Genomic DNA, 18,559 nt, shown 5'->3' with positions numbered 1-18,559 from the left:
ACACCCCATAACCCTATAGGGACCCCAAGGGCACCTCATAACCCTATAGAGGTCCCATGGACACCCCATAACCCTATAGGGACCCCGAGGGCACCCCATAACCCTGTAGAGGTCCCATGGACACCCCATAACCCTATAGGGACCCCGAGGGCACCCCATAACCCTGTAGAGGTCCCATGGACACCCCATAACCCTATAGGGACCCCGAGGGCACCCCATAACCCTGTAGAGGTCCCATGGACACCCCATAACCCTATAGGGACCCCGAGGGCACCCCATAACCCTGTAGAGGTCCCATGGACACCCCATAACCCTATAGGGACCCCGAGGGCACCCCATAACCCTGTAGAGGTCCCATGGACACCCCAGTCCTATGCGCACCCTGCGGACACCCCATGGTTCTGTAGGGACCCCATGGACACCCCGTAATCCTTTGGACACCCCACAGCCTATGAACACCCCACAGTCCTTTAGGAATCCCATGAATACCCCACAGTCCTATGGATCCCCTGTTGGCACCCATAGCTTCGTCTGAACTCCATGAGCACCCCACAGCCCTGTAGACACACCATAGGCCCATGGACACCCCACATCCATAAGGACACCCTATAGCCCTGTGGGCACCCCTGGGTAATCCTGGTTCCCCCCACGGCCAAAATCCCCAAACAACACAGCTTTTTTTTTTTTTTTTTTTTTTTAATATTTCTTCACTTTACAGGGTTACAATTGTCTTAAATATTCTGACGTTTAAATACAATCTGTATAATAATGTTATTATAAAATGTAAACTTTCAGTGTTTTTACTTTATTTTATCTTTTTTTTTTTAAATTTTTTTATTTTTTTTTTAATAATAATCAAAAAGTCTCAATACCTGAATGTTTTGCAAAACTGAAATCTTTCACCGGGGCCCGGGTGCGCCCGAGGCCGCCGCGCTCAGAGGTAGAATGTGGTTTATTTTTTTTATTATTTTTTCTTTTTTTTTTTTTTGTCTTTTGTGGTTTTTTTATCTTTTCTCATTTTCCTTTTTTACCTGAGTTAAGATACGCAACGCTGGGGGAGGGGGCGGCTGCAGCTGGGGCCGCTTCTTTAGTCTGATTTTCTTTCCAACACCCCCCCCCCCTCAAAGAAACTGATTTAGGCTTTTTTTTTCATTATTTTTAAATCGATATGCAAAAAGAAAAATAAAGTGGAAAGTCACCCGCTCTCAAAAACAAAAATAAAGGGGGGGTGAGGAAAAGGGGGAGAGGGAAAATAATTAAAAAAAACCCCAAAACAACCCAAAATAGTGACTGTACAATGCAAAAAATCACTTAAGAAAATCTAAGCCCGCCCTGGGCATGAAAATTCCCCCTTGGAATTTCTCCTTGCGGGGAGCTGGGCTGGACCTGAACAGCAGCAGGAGCTGGACGGACCCCCCCAGACCTCCCTAAAGGGTCCATGGAGCCACCAAGACCCCCCACGGAGCCACCAAGGGGATTCCAGCACGGAAAAAAAAGGCCGAAAACAACAAAACCAGCTGGAAAAAACCCCAAATCCCCTGAGATCGCCACTTCCCCGAGCGAAATTAAAAATAAAGCAGGGGGGTCCCACCAGCCCGGACCCCCCCGGGCACCTGGGGAAGGGGGAAAACCCTGTGCTCCAGGTGGGAACCTGAGAATGGAGATACCGAGGGGGGCGGGGGTTTCGGTATCGGGTCGGATTGTGTCTCACGCAGATGTGGGTGAATTTTGGGGGGGGGACGGGGACGGTAAAAAATGAGATTGTGAGGCTCAAAATAAATCCTCGGGTCCTTCGGGTCCTCCGCGACCTCTGGAGCGTCCCGCAGCCCTGAGCATCCCATCCTCTGGATCCTGCTTATTTTTGGAGGAAATAAGCCCAAAGTGGCTTTGAACAGTAGTTTTATGCGGGGGAAGGAAAAAAAAATTAGGATTTACCGGTGGGGGAAGGAGCAGAGCTGGACCCAACCACCGATAATGAGAGGAGAAAGGAGATTCCAATGTTTTTCCAAGCTCCCATTTTCCCTGATGAAGACTAATATATATCATTTGCATGTTAAAAGTTTGATTCTTTTTTGTTTAGAGAATAAAATAGAAGCTATTTACAACAAAACAATCAAAAAACAACCTCTTAAAATCCTGCAGAGTGGAGTTCCCAAAATAAAGGAGGGAAAAGGATGGAAATGAATAAAATATCTCCCTATTTCCAATTTTTTTAGGATTCTCGGGTTTTTATCCTTTAGAATTCCGGGGGGTTTCGCTAGCGCTCGCGTCAGCAGGCGTCCGTGCGTCTGTCTGGAGGTAACACGAGTTAAAAAATAATAATAATTATAATAATAATAATAATAAATGTACAGTGCAAAGTGTGATGTGAGTGAGGTAAACGGTCCCGGAGCGGCGCAGCCGGACAGCCGGCGGCTCCGGCAAAACCCCCCGGGCTAAAGCTTTTCTGCCTGGAAAAGGAAAATCCAACAACACGAGAACAAGGGCAGGGTCTGGTGAGACCCTGATGAGACCCCAGAGAAACCCTGGCAAGACCTCGGGCGAGACCCTGGTGAGGTCCCAGTGAAAACCTGGTGAGATCCCAGTGAAATCCCATTGAGACCCCGGCAGGACCTCGAGCGAGACCCCCGTGAGACCTGCTGGGACCCCGGTGAGCCCCCGTCCTCCTGCGGCTGGGTCCGGGGCTCGGGGGGTCCGGGGCGTTAAGGCGAAGCGCTGTTGGAGGTAGAGCTGGGGGGCACAGCCAGGCTGGCCGTGGTGGGGGGCACGTTCCCAGCCCCGCTTCCCACCCCGCTGCCGCCGCTGCCGCTGCTCCGGCTGCCGCCGCTGTTGCCTTTGCTGTAGGCAGAGGAGGAGGAGGAGGAAGAGGAGGAGGAAGGGCCGGGCGTCTGGGCGAACAGCACACCTGGGGAGAGAGCGGGGTCTGAGCTGGGGGTGGCGTGGCTGCCGTGGAACGGGGTGAAGGGCGGTGGGAGTGGGTGCGGCCGTGGGGGCTGCTGGGGCCGGCGGTGGTGGAGCAGCCCCCGCCCACGGCAGTGGGGTCTGGGGGAGCCCCTCACCCGTGTAGACGATCCCGTTGATCTCCACCGACATGCTGATGCTGTTGGTGCCGTTGCTGCTGCTGGTGGCGGCGTCCGGGCGGTTCTCTGCCGGGGAGAGCCGGGTTACGGAGCCGGCCGGGGCCGGGGGTTTGGCCGGGGCAGGGGGCCGGGGCCGGCACTGACCTGGCGAGCGCGTGCCCTGGCTGTTGATGCGGATGCTCATGGGCAGCTGGGCCGTCATGGCCAGGAGGTTCTGCTGCAGCGCCCGCTGCATCAGCCGCTGCTGCTCATCCGTCACCAGCGCCAGCTTCTTCTCCGGGGGCTCTCCCGACTCCAGCTTCTCCCGCAGCTGCTCCAGCGCCGCCGCCTGAGCGGCCGCCGCCACCTGAACCGCCGCCGCCTGCGCGGCCACCACGGGGTGCCCGGCCAGAGACACCGGGAGCCGGCTGGGCATGGAGATGGGGATGGGGGAGTCCTCCTCTGCAGGGGGAGCAGGTGTCAGGCATGGGGGCGCAGGGACAGGCAGGTGCCACCACCCCAGGGGTGTCCCTGGCCCTGGCACAACGGTTTGGGGCCCTACTGTGGTGGGGGCTGCCTGGCACCTCCAAAGGTCAGAGATGGGTCACTGGAGTCGGGGTCCCCAAGCTGAGGCCCTGGAGCCCAGGGAGGGGAGAGGAGCATCACCCCCCTGCCCACCGCACCCAGCTCTGCCCCTTATCCCTGGTGCCAGGAGGGGGCTCAGCCTGTGGCTGGACCCCACAGCAGCTGGACTCTGCAGCAGCCATTACCTTTCTTGATCTTCTGCCCGGGCGCGATGGCCCCGCCGTTGGTGGCCGATGCCAGCCCCAGCGCTGGCACAGGCAGCTTGGGCGAGGAGAGGAGGCCGTGGGTGCCGCTGGGCGAGTAGGCGAAGAGGGAGCCGCCGAAGCCCTGCCGCCGGCCCTCCCGCCGGTTGCTGTCGATGGCCGCCTGCAGCTCGTTGGGGTTGCTCAGCCCGCGCTTCTCACACTCGTAGGGGTACAGGTACTTCATGTACCTGCGGCCACACGGGACACAGGTTGGGTTGGTGGGGGTGATGCAGTGCCTGGACACCCCTTCCCGTGTGCTGCCCTCTCCCTCCCTCCCTCTCTCCCTCCTCATCGCTCCCAGGTAGGGCAGAGGGACCCCCAAGGGCTTGCCCCCCTCCCCTCCCACCGAGCCCCCGCTCACTGGGTGCGCAGGGTGAAGGCCGCACTGGTGATGGAAGTGGGCAGGCTCAGCCCCTTGGTGATCTCCCGCCACAGCTTCTTGTTGATGACCTCCACCAGACCCCCTTTCTCAGTCACCAGTGTGTACAGCATGTACAGGTCCAGCACCTGCTTGGCCATGATGGGGATCCGGTTCACGGGGGTCCCTGGGGAGCAGCGGGAGGAGAGAGCGGGTCTGGGGTGCTGCTTCGTCACCCGCAGCCACGGGGCAGCTGCCGAGACCCCTGCGGGGCAGCAGAGGGGGTGGGGGGGCTCCTGCTCCTCCCTCCCCTTCCACCATCCCCTTCCTCCCCTCCAGGCCCCCCCGCTGAGATCAACCATGAACAAAGGAAACAGAAACTCGCAGTTTCCAGCCACAGCCCTGTCGTGGCCCAGCCGGTTCCTCGGGCTGAGCCAGCACCCAGCAATGCGAGCTATTTATAATGGGGGTGGCACGATCTTGCTATGAGGGTCCCATGAGCCGGGGGGCTCGTTCCTCCAGCCACAGGGAGGGGGCTGGAAGCACCTGCTCCCTCCTGGGGGTCCCTGCCCTCCTGGCCCCGTGGTGAGGGGGCCCTGGGGGACCCCAGGGGCGCAGCCAAGGGGACCCTGGAGGACACAGCCAGGGCCCACGGGGACCCTGGGGGACCCAGCTGGCAACCTTGGCCCCCCCGCAGGGGCACACGTGCTTCCCCAGCGCCGCCTGACAAAGGGCAGAGCCAGCCCTGCGTCAGCACTTCCAGCGCTGTTTTCCACGCAGGAACCAGACCCTCGACCAGGCGCACGCTTGGCTTTCAGCCCTTCCCACCCCGGCCCCTCCGTGCCCCTCCCAGACAGAGCGAGGTGGCAGCGAGGGGCTTTGCCCCCGGCAATAACCCAGGGAAGAGGCAAAAGAGGGGCACAGCTGGGGGAGTTGCAGGGGTGGGGGGACCCTGTGGGGAGGAGCCGCAGGTCTGGGTGCGATGGGTGCAAGGAGAGGAGTGAGGGGGGGCCGCAGGCGCCAGATCCAGCCCAGCAGGTTTGACCCCGCTGTGCCGAGGGGTTAAAGATTAACCAGCAGCTCAGCCAGAGCTGTGACCCCAGGGCAGTAACAAGGGGTGAGGAAATGAGCCCCGGGAGGGGCATCGGGGGTGGAGGGTGGGCGTGTGGAGGGGCTCACCTCGCTTCTGCATGAAGCTGAAGAGGTCATCCAGGAACTCCTTCCTCCTGGGGTCACCATCCAACTCGTACAGCTGCGCAGAGAGGAGAGAGATGCTCAGAAACCCCCTTAGCCCTTGTGTCCCCCTGTCCGGGACCCCTGGCTCTCACTGCAGCAGCCCTGTGGCTGCAGCCCTTCAGCTCTCAGGACATCAAATGGTCCCTGCATGGGGCCATGGGGTCCCTGGGGTTCCTGGGGCTGGCGCTGACTTGTGCCCGTGCCCCGCTGCCACCATCCCCTGCCTGCCCGCTTGGAGCTGGGTCCCGGAGTGCCAGTGCTGAGATATCAGTGGTGCCAACGTCGGAGCAGTTCCCAGCCCAGGCTGCCAACACCACACTCGGCCCCAGCTCCTCCCAGGAACGCTGATCCCGATTATTTTTAGCATTCACTGCATGCTCAGCACAGCAACGCTTCAGCACGGCCCCTCCTCTGCACCCACGGCGCCAGAGAGAGCCGGGGCTGGGAGACACTGCCTCGTGTGCCATGGTGTGAGCTCATGTCACACTGGCACTGTGGGGATGTGTCCTGTGCCAGGGCAGGCAGAGCTGGGCCAAGGGCACCTTCGGCCAGGACCCTAACCCCGTGAGCCCGGCACATTCCTGCCTGATTTATGGCACAGGATCTGCCGTTTGGAGCGCCCGGCACACCGGAGGCACAACACACCACACCACACCACACCATACCACACCACACCACACCACATCACACCTTACCACACCACACCACACCGCACCACACCATGCCACACCACACCACACCATACCATACCACACCACACCACATCACACCATGCCACACCACACCACACCATGCCACATCACACCATACCACACACACCACACCACATCACACCTTACCACACCACACCACACCACACCATGCCACACCAGGCCGTGTGGCCTCTCCTGAAGCCCAGCACAGTCTCTGCACAGAGGTTGGTGGATAATCCCCACCCCACCCCAGGAAGGGTGTCAGAGCAGGGGATGGGAGGGCAGGCACTGCCCAGACGCCACAGCTCCTGCTTTTCTCAGTGACAACTCTGAACAACTGCCAGGGGGGCCGAGGGCTTGGGAGGGGGCTATAAATACCCTCCCACCCCGTAACGCACCAGACACACACCACAGGGCTGCTGCTGGTCACCAGGTCACCGATGTCCCACTCCCTCTGTGGGCAGGCCCTGTGGCACCAGGACCTGCGGGCAGCTGGGGGGGTGGGTGGGCATCGTCCTGGCTGTAAGCGAGGGGTGCAAACCCCCCCTCCTGCCGTCCCCCAGGGAGGATCCGGATCCTGCAGGGCTGGACTCGCCCGCCGGCGCCGATCAAAGGGATCAGTGGGGCCGCATGATAAGCGGGGCTGGGCGCCGCAGGGGGACCATAAACCCCCCCAGTTCCCCTGGGAACCTCGGCAGGCTTCGCTGGCCCCCAGCACACCCCCAGGGCAAGGGCAGGAGCCACCAGCACCATCTGCATCATCGGACAAGACCCTCAAAGCTCTTCTCCCACCCCAGCACCACAGCAGGGGGTGCGGTGTGGGACCGGGGTGTGTGGGGAACAAGCCTTGGTGCAGCAGCACTGCTGTGGTTTTTCGGGCTGAGCTGCACCGGCTGCTCGTGCCGGCTGAGGGACGTTGGGCCGGTGCCAATCCAGCCTCCCCCGTTTCCTAGAGTGGCTCCGAAAGCCATGCACAGAGAAAGGGCTTCCCTGGCACCCGATCCCACGGGGTGTGGAGCATGGAGCCATCCTGGGGAAGGACTGAACGCGCCGGTTCATCCACTGCCATGACCCCCAGGGCTGCGAACCCCCCCGGGCTCAGTCCCGAGGGGAATGGACACGTTTAAGAGGATGAAAGAAAATTAACCGTCAGCTGAGGAAAGCGTGGCCGGCCAGGACGGGGGATTAGTGGCCATGGCGGGCGCCTGCCTCATGTGCTGTCCTTCTACACCCCCTGCCAACCCCGGTGGTCCCACACTGAGCTCTGCCCAACTGGGATGAAGCCACGGGGGTCCCCAGAGCCAGCGGGCAGAGGGATCCCTGTTCCTGCCCCGTGTCCTCGCGGCTCTGTCAGCACACCCGCCACGGCTGCTGGGCAAAGGACATTGCACAAGCTGCTGCTGACGGTTACTGGCAAGACCTTGACAACTCCTCTGTGCTCAGCAGCTGCTCACCGGCCACTGCCGCACCAGAGCAGAGAGGGGCTTCCCCCAGACCTGGTTCAGCTCTGCCACTGCCAGCAGAACTGCCAGCAGTGGGAAGCTGCCCAGGGTGCTCAGCTGGCAGTGCCATGGGGCGAGGACGTGGCCAGCCATGACTGGGACATGCTCGGTGTGCACTGCAGTGTGGGATGGAGCGGCTTCTGCTGAGCTGCCTTGTCCACCCTTGTGCCTCCCATCCCCCCTCATCACCCCCGCCCCCCCCTTGCCTCCAGGCACAGGCAAGGCAGGCAGGGAAGTGGAAGGGGACAGAGACAAGTGACTCTCAGCAGCCCCTCGCAGGATTTCCTTGCAATGACGCCACTCCAGCTCTGGCACCCCGTGAACCCCAACGGCAGCGCAGGACAGCTGGGACAGTGGGGCTCAAAATGCAAATCGGGGAACAGAAACATGTTCTCGTTTCAGCGAAACCCAGCGTGCAGCTGAGCTCGGCACAGACTGGCTGCTGGTACCGCTGCACCGAAATCGGCAGGTGCCGAGTCTTGTCCCTGCCCAGTGCCTGTGCCCTGCCTGCCGTGCCCGAGCCCGGTTTCTGCTCGGCACGAAGCCGGTTCCTCACGGGACTCGCTGTGTCTCAGTGCTCAGTGCAAAGGTACCGGCGGGGGCGAGGTCGCCCTGTGCCGCTGAGTCAATAGATTTATGTTTTGTAATTAGGGAGGTGGAAACGACTTAATCCATAACGCAGCTGCCCCAGGAATATCCTCTTACCGCGGGGTCCCCATGGCAGAGCGCGGTGCCAGGGGATGCCATGGCACAGCGACCCCCGCCTGGCCGGGGGGCAGGAGATGGCCCTCACCTCCCTGAGGGCCCTCTGGGCCGGGGGATCCAGCTCCACACACCCAGTGCTCCCCCAGCCCAGGGCAAACTGCTGGTGCCAGCAGCACGGCCGGCTCTAGCCACGGTGCCTGGCCCACCTGGCCGCAGCGCAGCCCCCTCGGCCCCAGCCCCCGGCCGGCTGAGGACACGGAGCCAGATGGCCGTTGCCAGCAGATCTATAATTAAGTGGAGGAGGAATTAGGCAGGCGGTGGGCGGGTGGCCCTGACCCCAGCCCAGCGCCCCGGCAGGATGCCGGCCCGGCGTTTGGTGTGTATGACCGGATTAATGTTTCAAACCAGATTACAGGAAAATCCCAACCCGTTGGCTTTCAAAGGGCAGGCGGAGGCGGCCCCTCGGCAATGCCAGGAATGCGGGAGAGCCCTCGGCACGGGCGTGGTGCGTGCAGGGGGTCTGACCCCCCACAGCCCCCTCCCGAGCTGGGGCAAAGGGGGCAATCACAGGCGGGAGGGGAAGTGCCATTTTGAAAGGCTCCGGGAATGCTGGGGGTCCTGCTGGAGCCAGGCTCCCCATCGGCAGGAGTCCCTTGTCCCTTGTCTGCCCCACGAGGCGTCACAGAGGAGCCCGTGTCCGAGTTAAAAACACTTCCCCCTTCCCCCATTCAGTTCCGGGTTTTCAGGCCTCGGGGATTAATTTTCAAGTTTCTCTTCCATCATCAGGAAGTGGCGACACTCTCAGTTTTCCTCCTTCTCTCCGAAACCAGTTTGGGACGTGCACACTGTGAGCCAGGACCGGGGACAGACCCCCCCAAAGGCCACTGCAGCAGGGATGGGGGCTGGTGGCAGCCTCCCCCTTCCAGAGGCTGAAAAACCCCTAATTCCTGTATTTAGGGAAAAAACACAAAGCGAGCAGTGGCGGGGAGAGCCCACCCTGTTGTGACAGGTAGCAGGGCCGGGGCTGACTGGCCAGGGAGCTCCTTCTCTCCTTTTCTTCCTTCCTTCCTTCCTTCAGCAGCCCCCAGGGATGCGTCCCTTTGTCCCGCGGACAGCCGAGGGGCCACGCGGGGCTGGGGAAGAGCCTGTGCACTCTAACGAGTTCCTTAACGAAGAATAAACACGCTTATGGGGTGTTTCCCATCCTGCTCCCAGCTGGCACACAGCACCCAGCCTCCAGCACGCCAGGACCCACAGTGGGGTCGGGGAGGGCACTTATTCAGAAAAAGAAAGTAATTTGTAAAAACCAGAGCAAAGGGCTAACGAGGGCCCCAGGCTGCAGCGTTTCGGTGGCGCTTGGGATGTGGTTTCCTGTAAAGCGGTGGCTGAGTCAGGGCTGGGGGTGCCCGAGGCTGCAGCCCCTCTCTGGGCATGGCCCCCCACCCCAGCATGGGGTGCTGGGTTTGCTGGGGCCGATCCCTCTGACAAGGGCAAAGGGAGTGTCCACCCCAGCGCAGATCTCTCTTCAGATAAAGCGCTTGGCTTAGGGACAGGTCACCTCTGGCTGTCCCCATCCCTAATCCTCTGCGAGCCCCCCAGGGAACAGCCCACCTCGGGAAGGGGCTGCTGGGGGCAGGAACGTGTGCCCCCTCCCCAAAAGCCCCCAACACCTTGCTCATGGGGGACGGTGCTCGCGGGAGCCTCGCCCACACGGCCGGGCCGGCGGTGACTCCACTGACCGGCCCGGCGGGATTCCTGCCGCTGGAGCACGGCCGGGCTGGGGGGCCGCTTCCGTGGGGGCAGCTGGAGGGGGGCCCCCAGAGCTTCCCGTCGGCACCATTGTTCCTGCAGGTTCCCAGCATTGTCCCCTCTATGGGGGACACGGCCTGGTCACAGGTGACTGTCCCCACTGGTGGCCCCTCCTCGGGCTGTGGGACCTGGAGGGCAGCAGATCCATTGGTGCTCCCGCGGCTCAGTGACAAACCCAGCCCCGATCCCTCACCATCGGCCCAGAAGTCCGGGAGACCTGAGACCCCTGGGCGTGCCCCGGCCAGGCTGGGGGCAGCTGTCTCGTGGGTGACCCTGGGGGTACGCGGGCGGTGTCCCAGCACGGCGGGTGTCAGGGCACGGCGGGTGTCAGGGCACGGCGGGTGTCCCCGCGCGGCAGAGGGGACGCTGAATGGATGAATTAGTCACCATTTAACCTCCCTGACCCCCCATTGTCCGTGTGCCGCCAGCTGCCCTCCCCACCGCGGCACAGGCACCGTGCCCGGCCAGCCGGCAGCTCCTGGGATCCGTGTCCCTGCTCCGGAGCCGCCCTGGAGCAGCGAGCTGCGGGCCAGACTGACACCAGCTCCTGGGATGGCCGTGCTGCTGCTGTTTGTTCCCCTCCTGCAGAGGAGGAAGCGATTCCTGCTGCCGTGGCGTTTCCCATGGTAGTTTCTGCCGGGCAGCAGCGTGCCGGGCTCTGGCTGGAATCAAAACCGGTTCCGTGTCTGAACGCCGACGCGTGGCACAGGCTGCCGAGGGGTCACGGGAGGGGGGAGCCGGGGTCCTGGGGCTGCTCTCCCTGCTGTGAGCTGGGAGCCAGCCCGAGTGGGAGCAGCCCGGCAGCGGCGGCTCTCCCGGCCATCACCGCGTGCGTGCCGGTGCATGCCCTTGACACATGCTCGCTATCACACTGGACCTTGTGCAAATATTAATCCAGTGGAGTCAGGCAGTGTTGGGAAAGCTTGTTTGAGGAGAGACACCCGGCCAGCACAGCTCTCAGTGCTGGGCAGACCCGGGGGGGAGTGGCTGAGCCAGAGCAGCCAAGCTCAAACCCTTGGGGCTCCTGCCTGGGCTGTCCCTCCTGTGTGTACCCTGAGCCCCCCAAGGTGAAGCCCCCCAGGGCTGGAGGGCCAAGACCCCCATTCAGGACCTGACCTGGGGGCAGCAGCAGCGGGAAGCAGTGGCACCCAGGCCTCCAAGCCAAGACAAGACGGGGTTTAAATTCCACCATATGTAAATGATCGTCTTAGAAGGGGATCGCAGTAAGCCCTGGCAGATGAGTCACCGGGGCTTCCACCGCCCGCTGGGATTTGGCTAATTGCAAATCTGTTCCTGAAATGCAAGGTCCCACACCTCTGCCCTCTGTCCGCACCGTGTTGAGGTCCTGGGTGTCCCATGGGAAGGGCCAGGGCACACGGAACCCCTGGGAACCCCACCAAGGAGCTGCTGGAGGAGCTGGAAGGGATCCAGCAGCCACAGATGGGGTTGACAGGAGCCAGCTGTGGGCTGTCAGCCCCGGGAGCCATCACTGCCGAGCTGCTCCGGCACCACCAAAACCTCGTGGCTTCCTAGAGCCGAGGGGAGGGGGGTGATGGGCAGCACCAACCCCATCCCACTGTGGCACCAGAGCACGTGGCAGCACGGGACAGCATATCCCAGGTGCTGGATCTCCAAAATCAGGCACTGGTGCCCAAGCTGGAGGCTCCAAAGTGGCTTGTGGGCAGGTGGGGAAACCGAAGCAGGAGGTGAAGCCCTTTGCTGAAGGGGCTCCCTCTGCCACCTGTACCAAGGTGAGACCCCAAGCCAGCTGCTGTGGGGAGACAGGGAAGCTCTTTCCCAAAGGGCTGTTGCCACCACACTGATAGGGCCACCTTGGGACACATGGGGAGCCCTCCCCAGGGGTGAGCCCTGGCCTCCAGCAGCCCCAGCACAGGGTGGATTATCCCGAGCTCTGGACGGAGCGGGGACCCAGGCATGGGCAGATTAAGTGACTGATGGGAAGGGTCAGGGAGCAGGTCAGGACCTGAGCCAGGAGCTGTGTCCTAAGCCCCTAATCCAGCTGCCCCAGGAGTGAGCCCAGAGGAGAGCAGGGGGTTCCCCTGTCCCCAAACCGCCCCTCCTCCTGGCCCCCGATTGCGGCATGTCCGGCCGGGCCCTGGGACCAGCTGCCATTTCTCCTGTGGTTTGGGCCAGAAATAGGGCGATGGAGCAATGCTGCCCTTGCCCAACACTGCGATGGGGGCTGGGGGCTCTGCTGACAAAGGCCCCGCTCCCTGTGACACTCTTTTCTTTTTTTTTCTTTCTTTTAAATAAACCCTCATCCCTGTTAGTTCAGCTGTGCCGAGCGGGGAGGCGGCCGCCGCCTCCGCAGCCCTTGAGTCAGCCCGGGGGGCCGGGGCGTGGGGGGAACACAGCTCTGGGAAGTGGGGGCACAGGGGAAAGGGGGCTCTGGGGGAACACGAGCAGGCGATGCCTGGGCTGGGGGGAGCCAGCCCAGCCCCCAAGACAAGAGGTGCTGGGGGCACAGTCCAGCTGGGTGAAGGCGCTGGCTGGGTACCAGGGGCAGGAAGCTCATGTCCCCTGTCCCCCACCTCATTAATTATCCAGGGTCTTGTTGTGAGAAACAGTTTCAGGGGTTGCCTTGAATGCTGGGACCAGCACCTGGGAGCACCCGGGCGTCTGGCTGGGGGAGGCACTCGGCGGCTAAGCCGCTCTCGCCGAGAAGTCCCTGACCTCCGGCCAGGGATCTGGTAGGATTACAGCTCCGGGAATGCTCCCTGAGCACTATGAGCCAATTACTGGGCTGGATCCCCGGCTGGGAGCACCCTTTGGCAGGTTGGGCCGTGGTGCAGAGCGAGAGGGGCAATGACTGTGCCAGAGTGGAGGGGGGACACAGCTCTTTTCCTGGGAGAGGTCCACCAGCAACACCCTCACTGCCCCCAGAGCCCTGTCCTGCCTGGGTCCCCTCCTCACCCCCGTTATCTGCCACTGGCCCGGCCAGGCACTGCAATCACCTCCCCGGCACAGCAGTGCCCGGCCGGGGGCCCCTGGCCCCCAGGGCACTCCCCGTTATCTGTGAGCCAACCCTCTCCGGGGTGGGGGACAGTGGCCCCCGGCTGTGACAACGGTCAGGTTCCCCTTCTCAGCACAGGGGCCCCCTCACCCTCCCTGGGGGAGGCTCATCCGCTCGGCTGGCTAATGCAATAAAGCTCTAATCAATATTTTAAAGAAAGTAAATGGACCCTCCCACCCTTGTTAAGAGGCCATGGGGCCCCCACTCCGGCTGCACACCCCTGGTTGGCTTTGGGTTTTGGAAAGGAAAACAGTCCATGGGAGAAAGGGGTTCAGAGGGGATCCCCACGCCTTAGCCAGCAGCTGGGGCTTCAGAGGAGATATGGGCTCTCTGCCTTTCCAGACCCTCCTGGAAAATCCCAGCTGCATCAGCCACATGCACGAGCTGGTCCGGGTGTGTGGGGTCCAGAATCATCCCCCCACCCCGTGGCCCCGCTGAGATTACCGAGCTGCCTTCGGTTTATTTTCCCCCAACTGCTGCACTTTGAAACTCCATATCTGGGGTGCGCTGCGTGAGATAAGGGCTGAGGTTTTCACCCCCATGTGCCACCGACACTGCTCAGACACCCTGGTTGGGACAGTGTAAGAAACCTCCCACCCCCACAAAGCACTGGCACCCCCTGGCCAGCACAGCCTCCCCCCGGCACCGCTGCAGCTTCTTAAAGCCTTCCTGAAGCAGAAACGTGGGATTAAACATCAGCCTGAGGCCCCACAACAGGGCACCCCAAAGGGAGTCCCCAAAATGGAGAACCCAAAGGGTGTCTAGTGGCTGCTGCAGCCGGGGCAGCACCAGGAGATGGATCCACCCAGCTGCCCTGAAGAGGGATGGGGTACCAGGGTGCCTGAGGAGCACCAGCAGCACAGGAAACTCCAAAAGGGGCAGAGGCCGGGAACTCCAGCTCCAGGCACTGCCACTGTGCCAGGGTCTCCCACTCCTTCTGTAAGTGGAGTGCAGGAGTAGCAGTAATGAAACAGAAAGGTTGTTCTCGGGGGCAGCAGCAGAGTCCCCCCAGCACCGGAGTGCAGAACCCAGAGCAGTTTTGTCTCCAGCAGCTCCTTGCCAATGGCAGGAACTCGCTGGATTTTTAGCCATTTCGCCGGGGGAGCCTCCTCCCACCCCAAAAATGTTCCTTTTCCCCCTGAGAAGCCGTGGTGCCCTCGGCAGCCGCTGCCCCCGAGCCCTGCACTGTGCTGGGGGCTCCTTTGTTCTGCTGCCCGCGCCGGCAGCGCCTGGGTCAGGCCGAGCTGACCTCTGCCTGCGCAGTAGCCGTCCCCGGGGACGGGGAGGTGCCACGCGCCGGCTCCCTAACCTCCCTCACCTCCATAACTCTTCCTCACGCCCTCCCCTTCCTCCTCCCTTGAACTGGGCCCCCTCCTCCCTCCGGTCCCCCACGGCTCAGCGGCTCAGCCGTTCGCAGGAATCTGTCCCAGATGGGTCAATAAACCCCGGTGGTGTCAGAGGTGGGCAGCCCCCGGCAGGCACGGGGCACCCGGGGTTTGGGTGTGGGGATGGGCGTGGGGGCTCGGACGGCGGCACTGCCCGGTGAGGACGGTGTCCTCGAGCACAGAGACCCACAGGCCAAGGATGCCCGGGGGGGACCCGATGCCAGCACAACCAGAGCTGAACCTGAATGGCAGCTGCGGGGAGAGCTGGAGAGCTGCGAAGGCATCAGGGCTGCTGGGAGAGCAGAGGTGCTGCCAGTGCTGTGCAGCTCTTTGACAAAAAGAAAGAGGAACCCCAAAGCAGCCCATTCCTCACGCAGCAGGCAGGCACAGCACTGGCACAGCCACACGCAGCACCACATCCAGACTGGCTCACCCATGCAGGGACCCAGCCGTGCTCCAGCACCCCGGGGCTGCCTGGGTTCCCCCTAAGGCGCCTCCGCCCTGGCGAGGGGCAGGGACTGGGGTACGGCATCCCCTGCCCTCGCTGTTTACATTCCTGCTGCTCCTTCCCAGGCCGCGCCAGCTGGGCTGGGATGGAGCCCGGCAGCACGCGCTGGAGGGCGGCCAGGAGGAGCTCCCGGCCAGCGCCGCGCCAGCAACCCCCTGGCCCGGGTCCAGCGGCCGCGATCCAAGCGCCGTGCGCGGGCTGACGTGCTGGGGAAGCCTCTCCCGGCCCCGCGTCGCCGCCGCTCCTCCGCCCACGGTCGCTTTCCAACCCCCTCCAGCTGCTTCCACAATTAACTGACCTGGTGGGCTCTTCCCACTGACCCCGGGAAGTGAAATGGAGGCAGAGGGGGTGCTCAGCCCCTCTTGCTGGCACAGTCTGGGCTGCAGGGGATGTGCTGGGACATGGGCTGGTGTCCCCACGCGCTGTGGCTGCGGCGGGGGACGCGGTAGGGGCTATGGCCTGGTCCACAGCACCAACATGCTGACAAACAGGAAGATCACAGCTGCGGTATCAAAAACCCCTTTCACAGCTACGAGCTCACGGTCCCGGCCCCTGAGTCCCCGGCAGCAGGAAGCACAAGAGAGAGAAACCACAAGAGGAGGAGGCGGCGTGGGTGCAGCGGCACAAGGGACATGTGGGGCAGGAGCATCCCTCCTTCCCACAGCTGGGCAGGACAGACACACACTCTGTGCTTGATGGTACTGCCTCCATCAACCCTGTTCTGAGCCTGCCTGCATCCAGATGTGCCAGCAAATCCTGGCAGTCCCTTCCCCCATATTGGGAGGGATGTGACAGCCCCCCAAAGGGGAAGGGGCAGGGGCAGTCGCATCCCTCCCGAAAGGCCACCGTGCCCTGGTCGCTCCATCTGGGTCCCATCTGCTGCTGCTGGTCCCGCCCCTTCCCCCAGCCCCAAACTCCGATGTATTTAAACACACATCAAAGGTGCCGGGCGGCCCCTGGGGAGCCCTGGCTCCAGCACATTTCCTTCTATTAGCCAGTGCAGAACGCAGCCAGCTCCAGTGCCGGGAGAGCAGGAGCGTGCCGGCCTCCTGCCAGCCCGGGGAAGGCAACGGCGGAGGCAGCCGGGTGCTTTCTCCCTGGTTTCACTCTTTAGCAGCATTTTGGCAGCAGCAGGGGAGCAGCTCTGCCCCCCACCGAGGATCTGGGGGGCCAGACTCGTTCTGCTGGACATCACCTCTGCGGTGATGGGAGATGGTCAGGTCCCCACAGAAAATGGCATGGAGGGGACAAGAGGAAAACCAAGAGCCCCATGAGATTTGGAAGTCTGGGGTGCTTTTTTTGTAATTTTCAGCAAGAACCCTCCCAGGTCCCTGCAGCAAACCCCATCGCACCGTCCACCTGCGCCAGGATCACCAGGATCTACTCAGAGCCACCCGATCAGGGAAGGGGGACTGAGGCTGAACCCAGCACTAAAACCCTGGAGAAATCCCACACTTTCCTAGTGACAACAGCAGCTGGATCCACGGAGAACGTTACCACAGGTGGCACTGCCAGAGCTGTCTCCCCACGCTCCCGAGGACGCACGGACGCACAGGAGCGGGACAGAGGGACAGGGGCGGCACAGGGGGGACACGCGTGTCTCTGCGGGCACCCACCTGCTTGAACTGCTCCTCGTAGGTCCAGTCGCCGTGGTCGGGTGCCGGTGGCGGGGGCTGCGTGTGGCCCAGGCCAGGGGGCAGCCGTTCCTGCCCCCCCGGGAGCCGTGGAGGCTCCCCCCGGTAGTGCTGGGGCGCCGGGGGCTTGCGGAGCAGCAGGGATCCCGCGCCCGCCCGCACCGCCCCTGCCGAGCTGAGCCCTTCCTCTCCCATGTCTTCATCCTCCTCATAGTCTTCCTCTTCCTCCTCCTCTTCTTCCTCTTCCTCCTCAACCAGGTCCTCTTCAAAGTCATCTTCATCCCACTTGCCCTTCCTGGTGCCGGGGAGAAAGGAGAGGCTTTGTCCCACACTGGTTCCAAAAGTCCACGCCTCTCTCCTGCCTGCCCTGCGGGCACTGCCCAGCCATGGGGCTGGGACCACCCACCCAGCACACAGCCGAGCCCTGGTGCAGCCCGTCAGCAGGGGCAGCTCCGTGGGGCACAGCTGACCCCTGGCAGCCCAAGAGCAGCTCCGTCATGGAGCAGGGCTCTGCCAGATGGCTCCTGGCCCAGCAGTGCCCCAGGAGGATGTGGGCTGGAGGCAGCCAAGGGTCCTGCATAATTTAACACCAGCTCGGGTCCTCTGTCATGGCCCCACGTGGCTGCTGGGCAGAGATGAGATGTCGCCCCACGCCAGCCCAGCACGAGGAATCACGGCTGCAGAGCTGAGCCGCTGCTCTCAGCAGCTCCTGCTCCAGAATATCCTGACAGTTCTAATCCACAACTGGCCCCAAGCCACAGGATCCCTGCAAGCACCCCTACAGCCTCTCCTGCCACTCCCCAGCCCCAAAGGTGGCCGGTGTCCCCAGTCAGCCGTGCCACGTCCCTGCCCCTTCCCCAAATCCACGAGAACTGCCCAAGTACACTCACAGGTCTTCCTCCTCCTCAGAGCCCATCTCCTGCTGGTATCCGCCGTCCTCCTCGTCCTCTCCGCGCTCCTCCTCTTCCTCCTCCTCCTCCTCAGAGGGCTGGCTCTCGTCCGAGAGCCCCGGGCTGGGCGAGTGGCTGAGGCCGGCGGCGGCCGCGCGCATGGCGGCCAGGGCGGCCATCTGTGCCCGCTGGATGTGCGCGCTCTCGGGCTCCGCTCCCTCCTCCGAGGGCGCCGGGGCCGGGTCCTGCCCACGGCCCCGGGCTGCGGTGCCGGCGGGGGGCTGCCCCGGGGGCTGTGCCGGGGGAGACGAGGAGCGCGGCTGCTGCTGCTGCTGCTCCTGCTGCCGCGCCTCCAGCGCCTGCTGCAGCCGCGCGCGCTGCTGCCGCTGCAGGTTCTCCATCACCGCCTGCAGCTTCATGGCTCTGCCGGCGGGCGGGGGGTCCCCGGGGGGGCGAGGGGCGACGCACCCGGGGGGCAGCGCCCGGGGGGCAGCGCCCGGCAGGCTGCCGCGCTCCAGCGGGGCTGGGGGCCAAGGCTGGACAGCGCTGGGAGAGGCAGCCCTGGGGGGGGCTGCCAGGGGGTCGAGAGCAGCGTCGTCGGGGTGTCAGGGCAGGAATCAACGCCGGGTCAGGACAGGAGGACGTGCCCCTTGACCCCTCCCAGCCTTTGCTCAATGTCTCCTCCACTCAAGGGCTCCAGCAGGAGTTGAAGGCTGGGGGCTGCTTGTCGGGATCGGAGTGCTGCCGAAACTCCTCCTCAGGCTCAGCAAGCAGCAACTGCAGTCTGGTGCATCACCCCTTCCCTCTCAGACCTGGCACCTTCTGGGGAGCAGCAGCCTCAGGGTCCCCCACTCGTGGCTGGTGTCCCTAATTCTCAGCCAGGTCAACGCTGAGCAGGCGTTGGTGCAAACCTGCAG

General features: G+C 63.0%; 1 protein-coding gene across 2 annotated transcripts in view; it reads right to left on the bottom strand.

The window, feature by feature from the left end:
- Window positions 1-18,061, bottom strand: part of ARID3A (AT-rich interaction domain 3A) — a 33,398-nt gene extending 15,337 nt beyond the window's left edge. Inside the window, exons 1-8 of one of the 2 annotated variants that reach the window (XR_001877893.1) lie at window positions 17,643-18,061; window positions 16,735-17,047; window positions 5,427-5,499; window positions 4,251-4,434; window positions 3,830-4,077; window positions 3,225-3,521; window positions 3,060-3,146; window positions 2,626-2,905 (exon numbers count right to left, since the gene is read on the bottom strand). Coding sequence is in view for 1 of the 2 variants with exons in the window: in XM_017834368.1 (XP_017689857.1) it covers window positions 2,703-2,905; window positions 3,060-3,146; window positions 3,225-3,521; window positions 3,830-4,077; window positions 4,251-4,434; window positions 5,427-5,499; window positions 16,735-17,047; window positions 17,643-18,061 (1,824 nt within the window). In the remaining variant the exon portion in view is untranslated. Of the gene's footprint in view, window positions 1-675; window positions 2,906-3,059; window positions 3,147-3,224; window positions 3,522-3,829; window positions 4,078-4,250; window positions 4,435-5,426; window positions 5,500-16,734; window positions 17,048-17,642 lie in introns of those variants that run through there. The other variant, XM_017834368.1, reaches the window with a different exon arrangement.
- Window positions 18,062-18,559: the final 498 nt, after the last annotated feature.

This window comes from Lepidothrix coronata, unplaced genomic scaffold, assembly GCF_001604755.1.
Source record: "Lepidothrix coronata isolate B3197 unplaced genomic scaffold, Lepidothrix_coronata-1.0 Scaffold233, whole genome shotgun sequence".
NCBI classification, from domain to species: Eukaryota; Metazoa; Chordata; class Aves; order Passeriformes; family Pipridae; genus Lepidothrix; species Lepidothrix coronata.
Note: the sequence above shows the minus strand (reverse complement) of the source record. Positions and strands in the feature narration are given on the sequence as shown.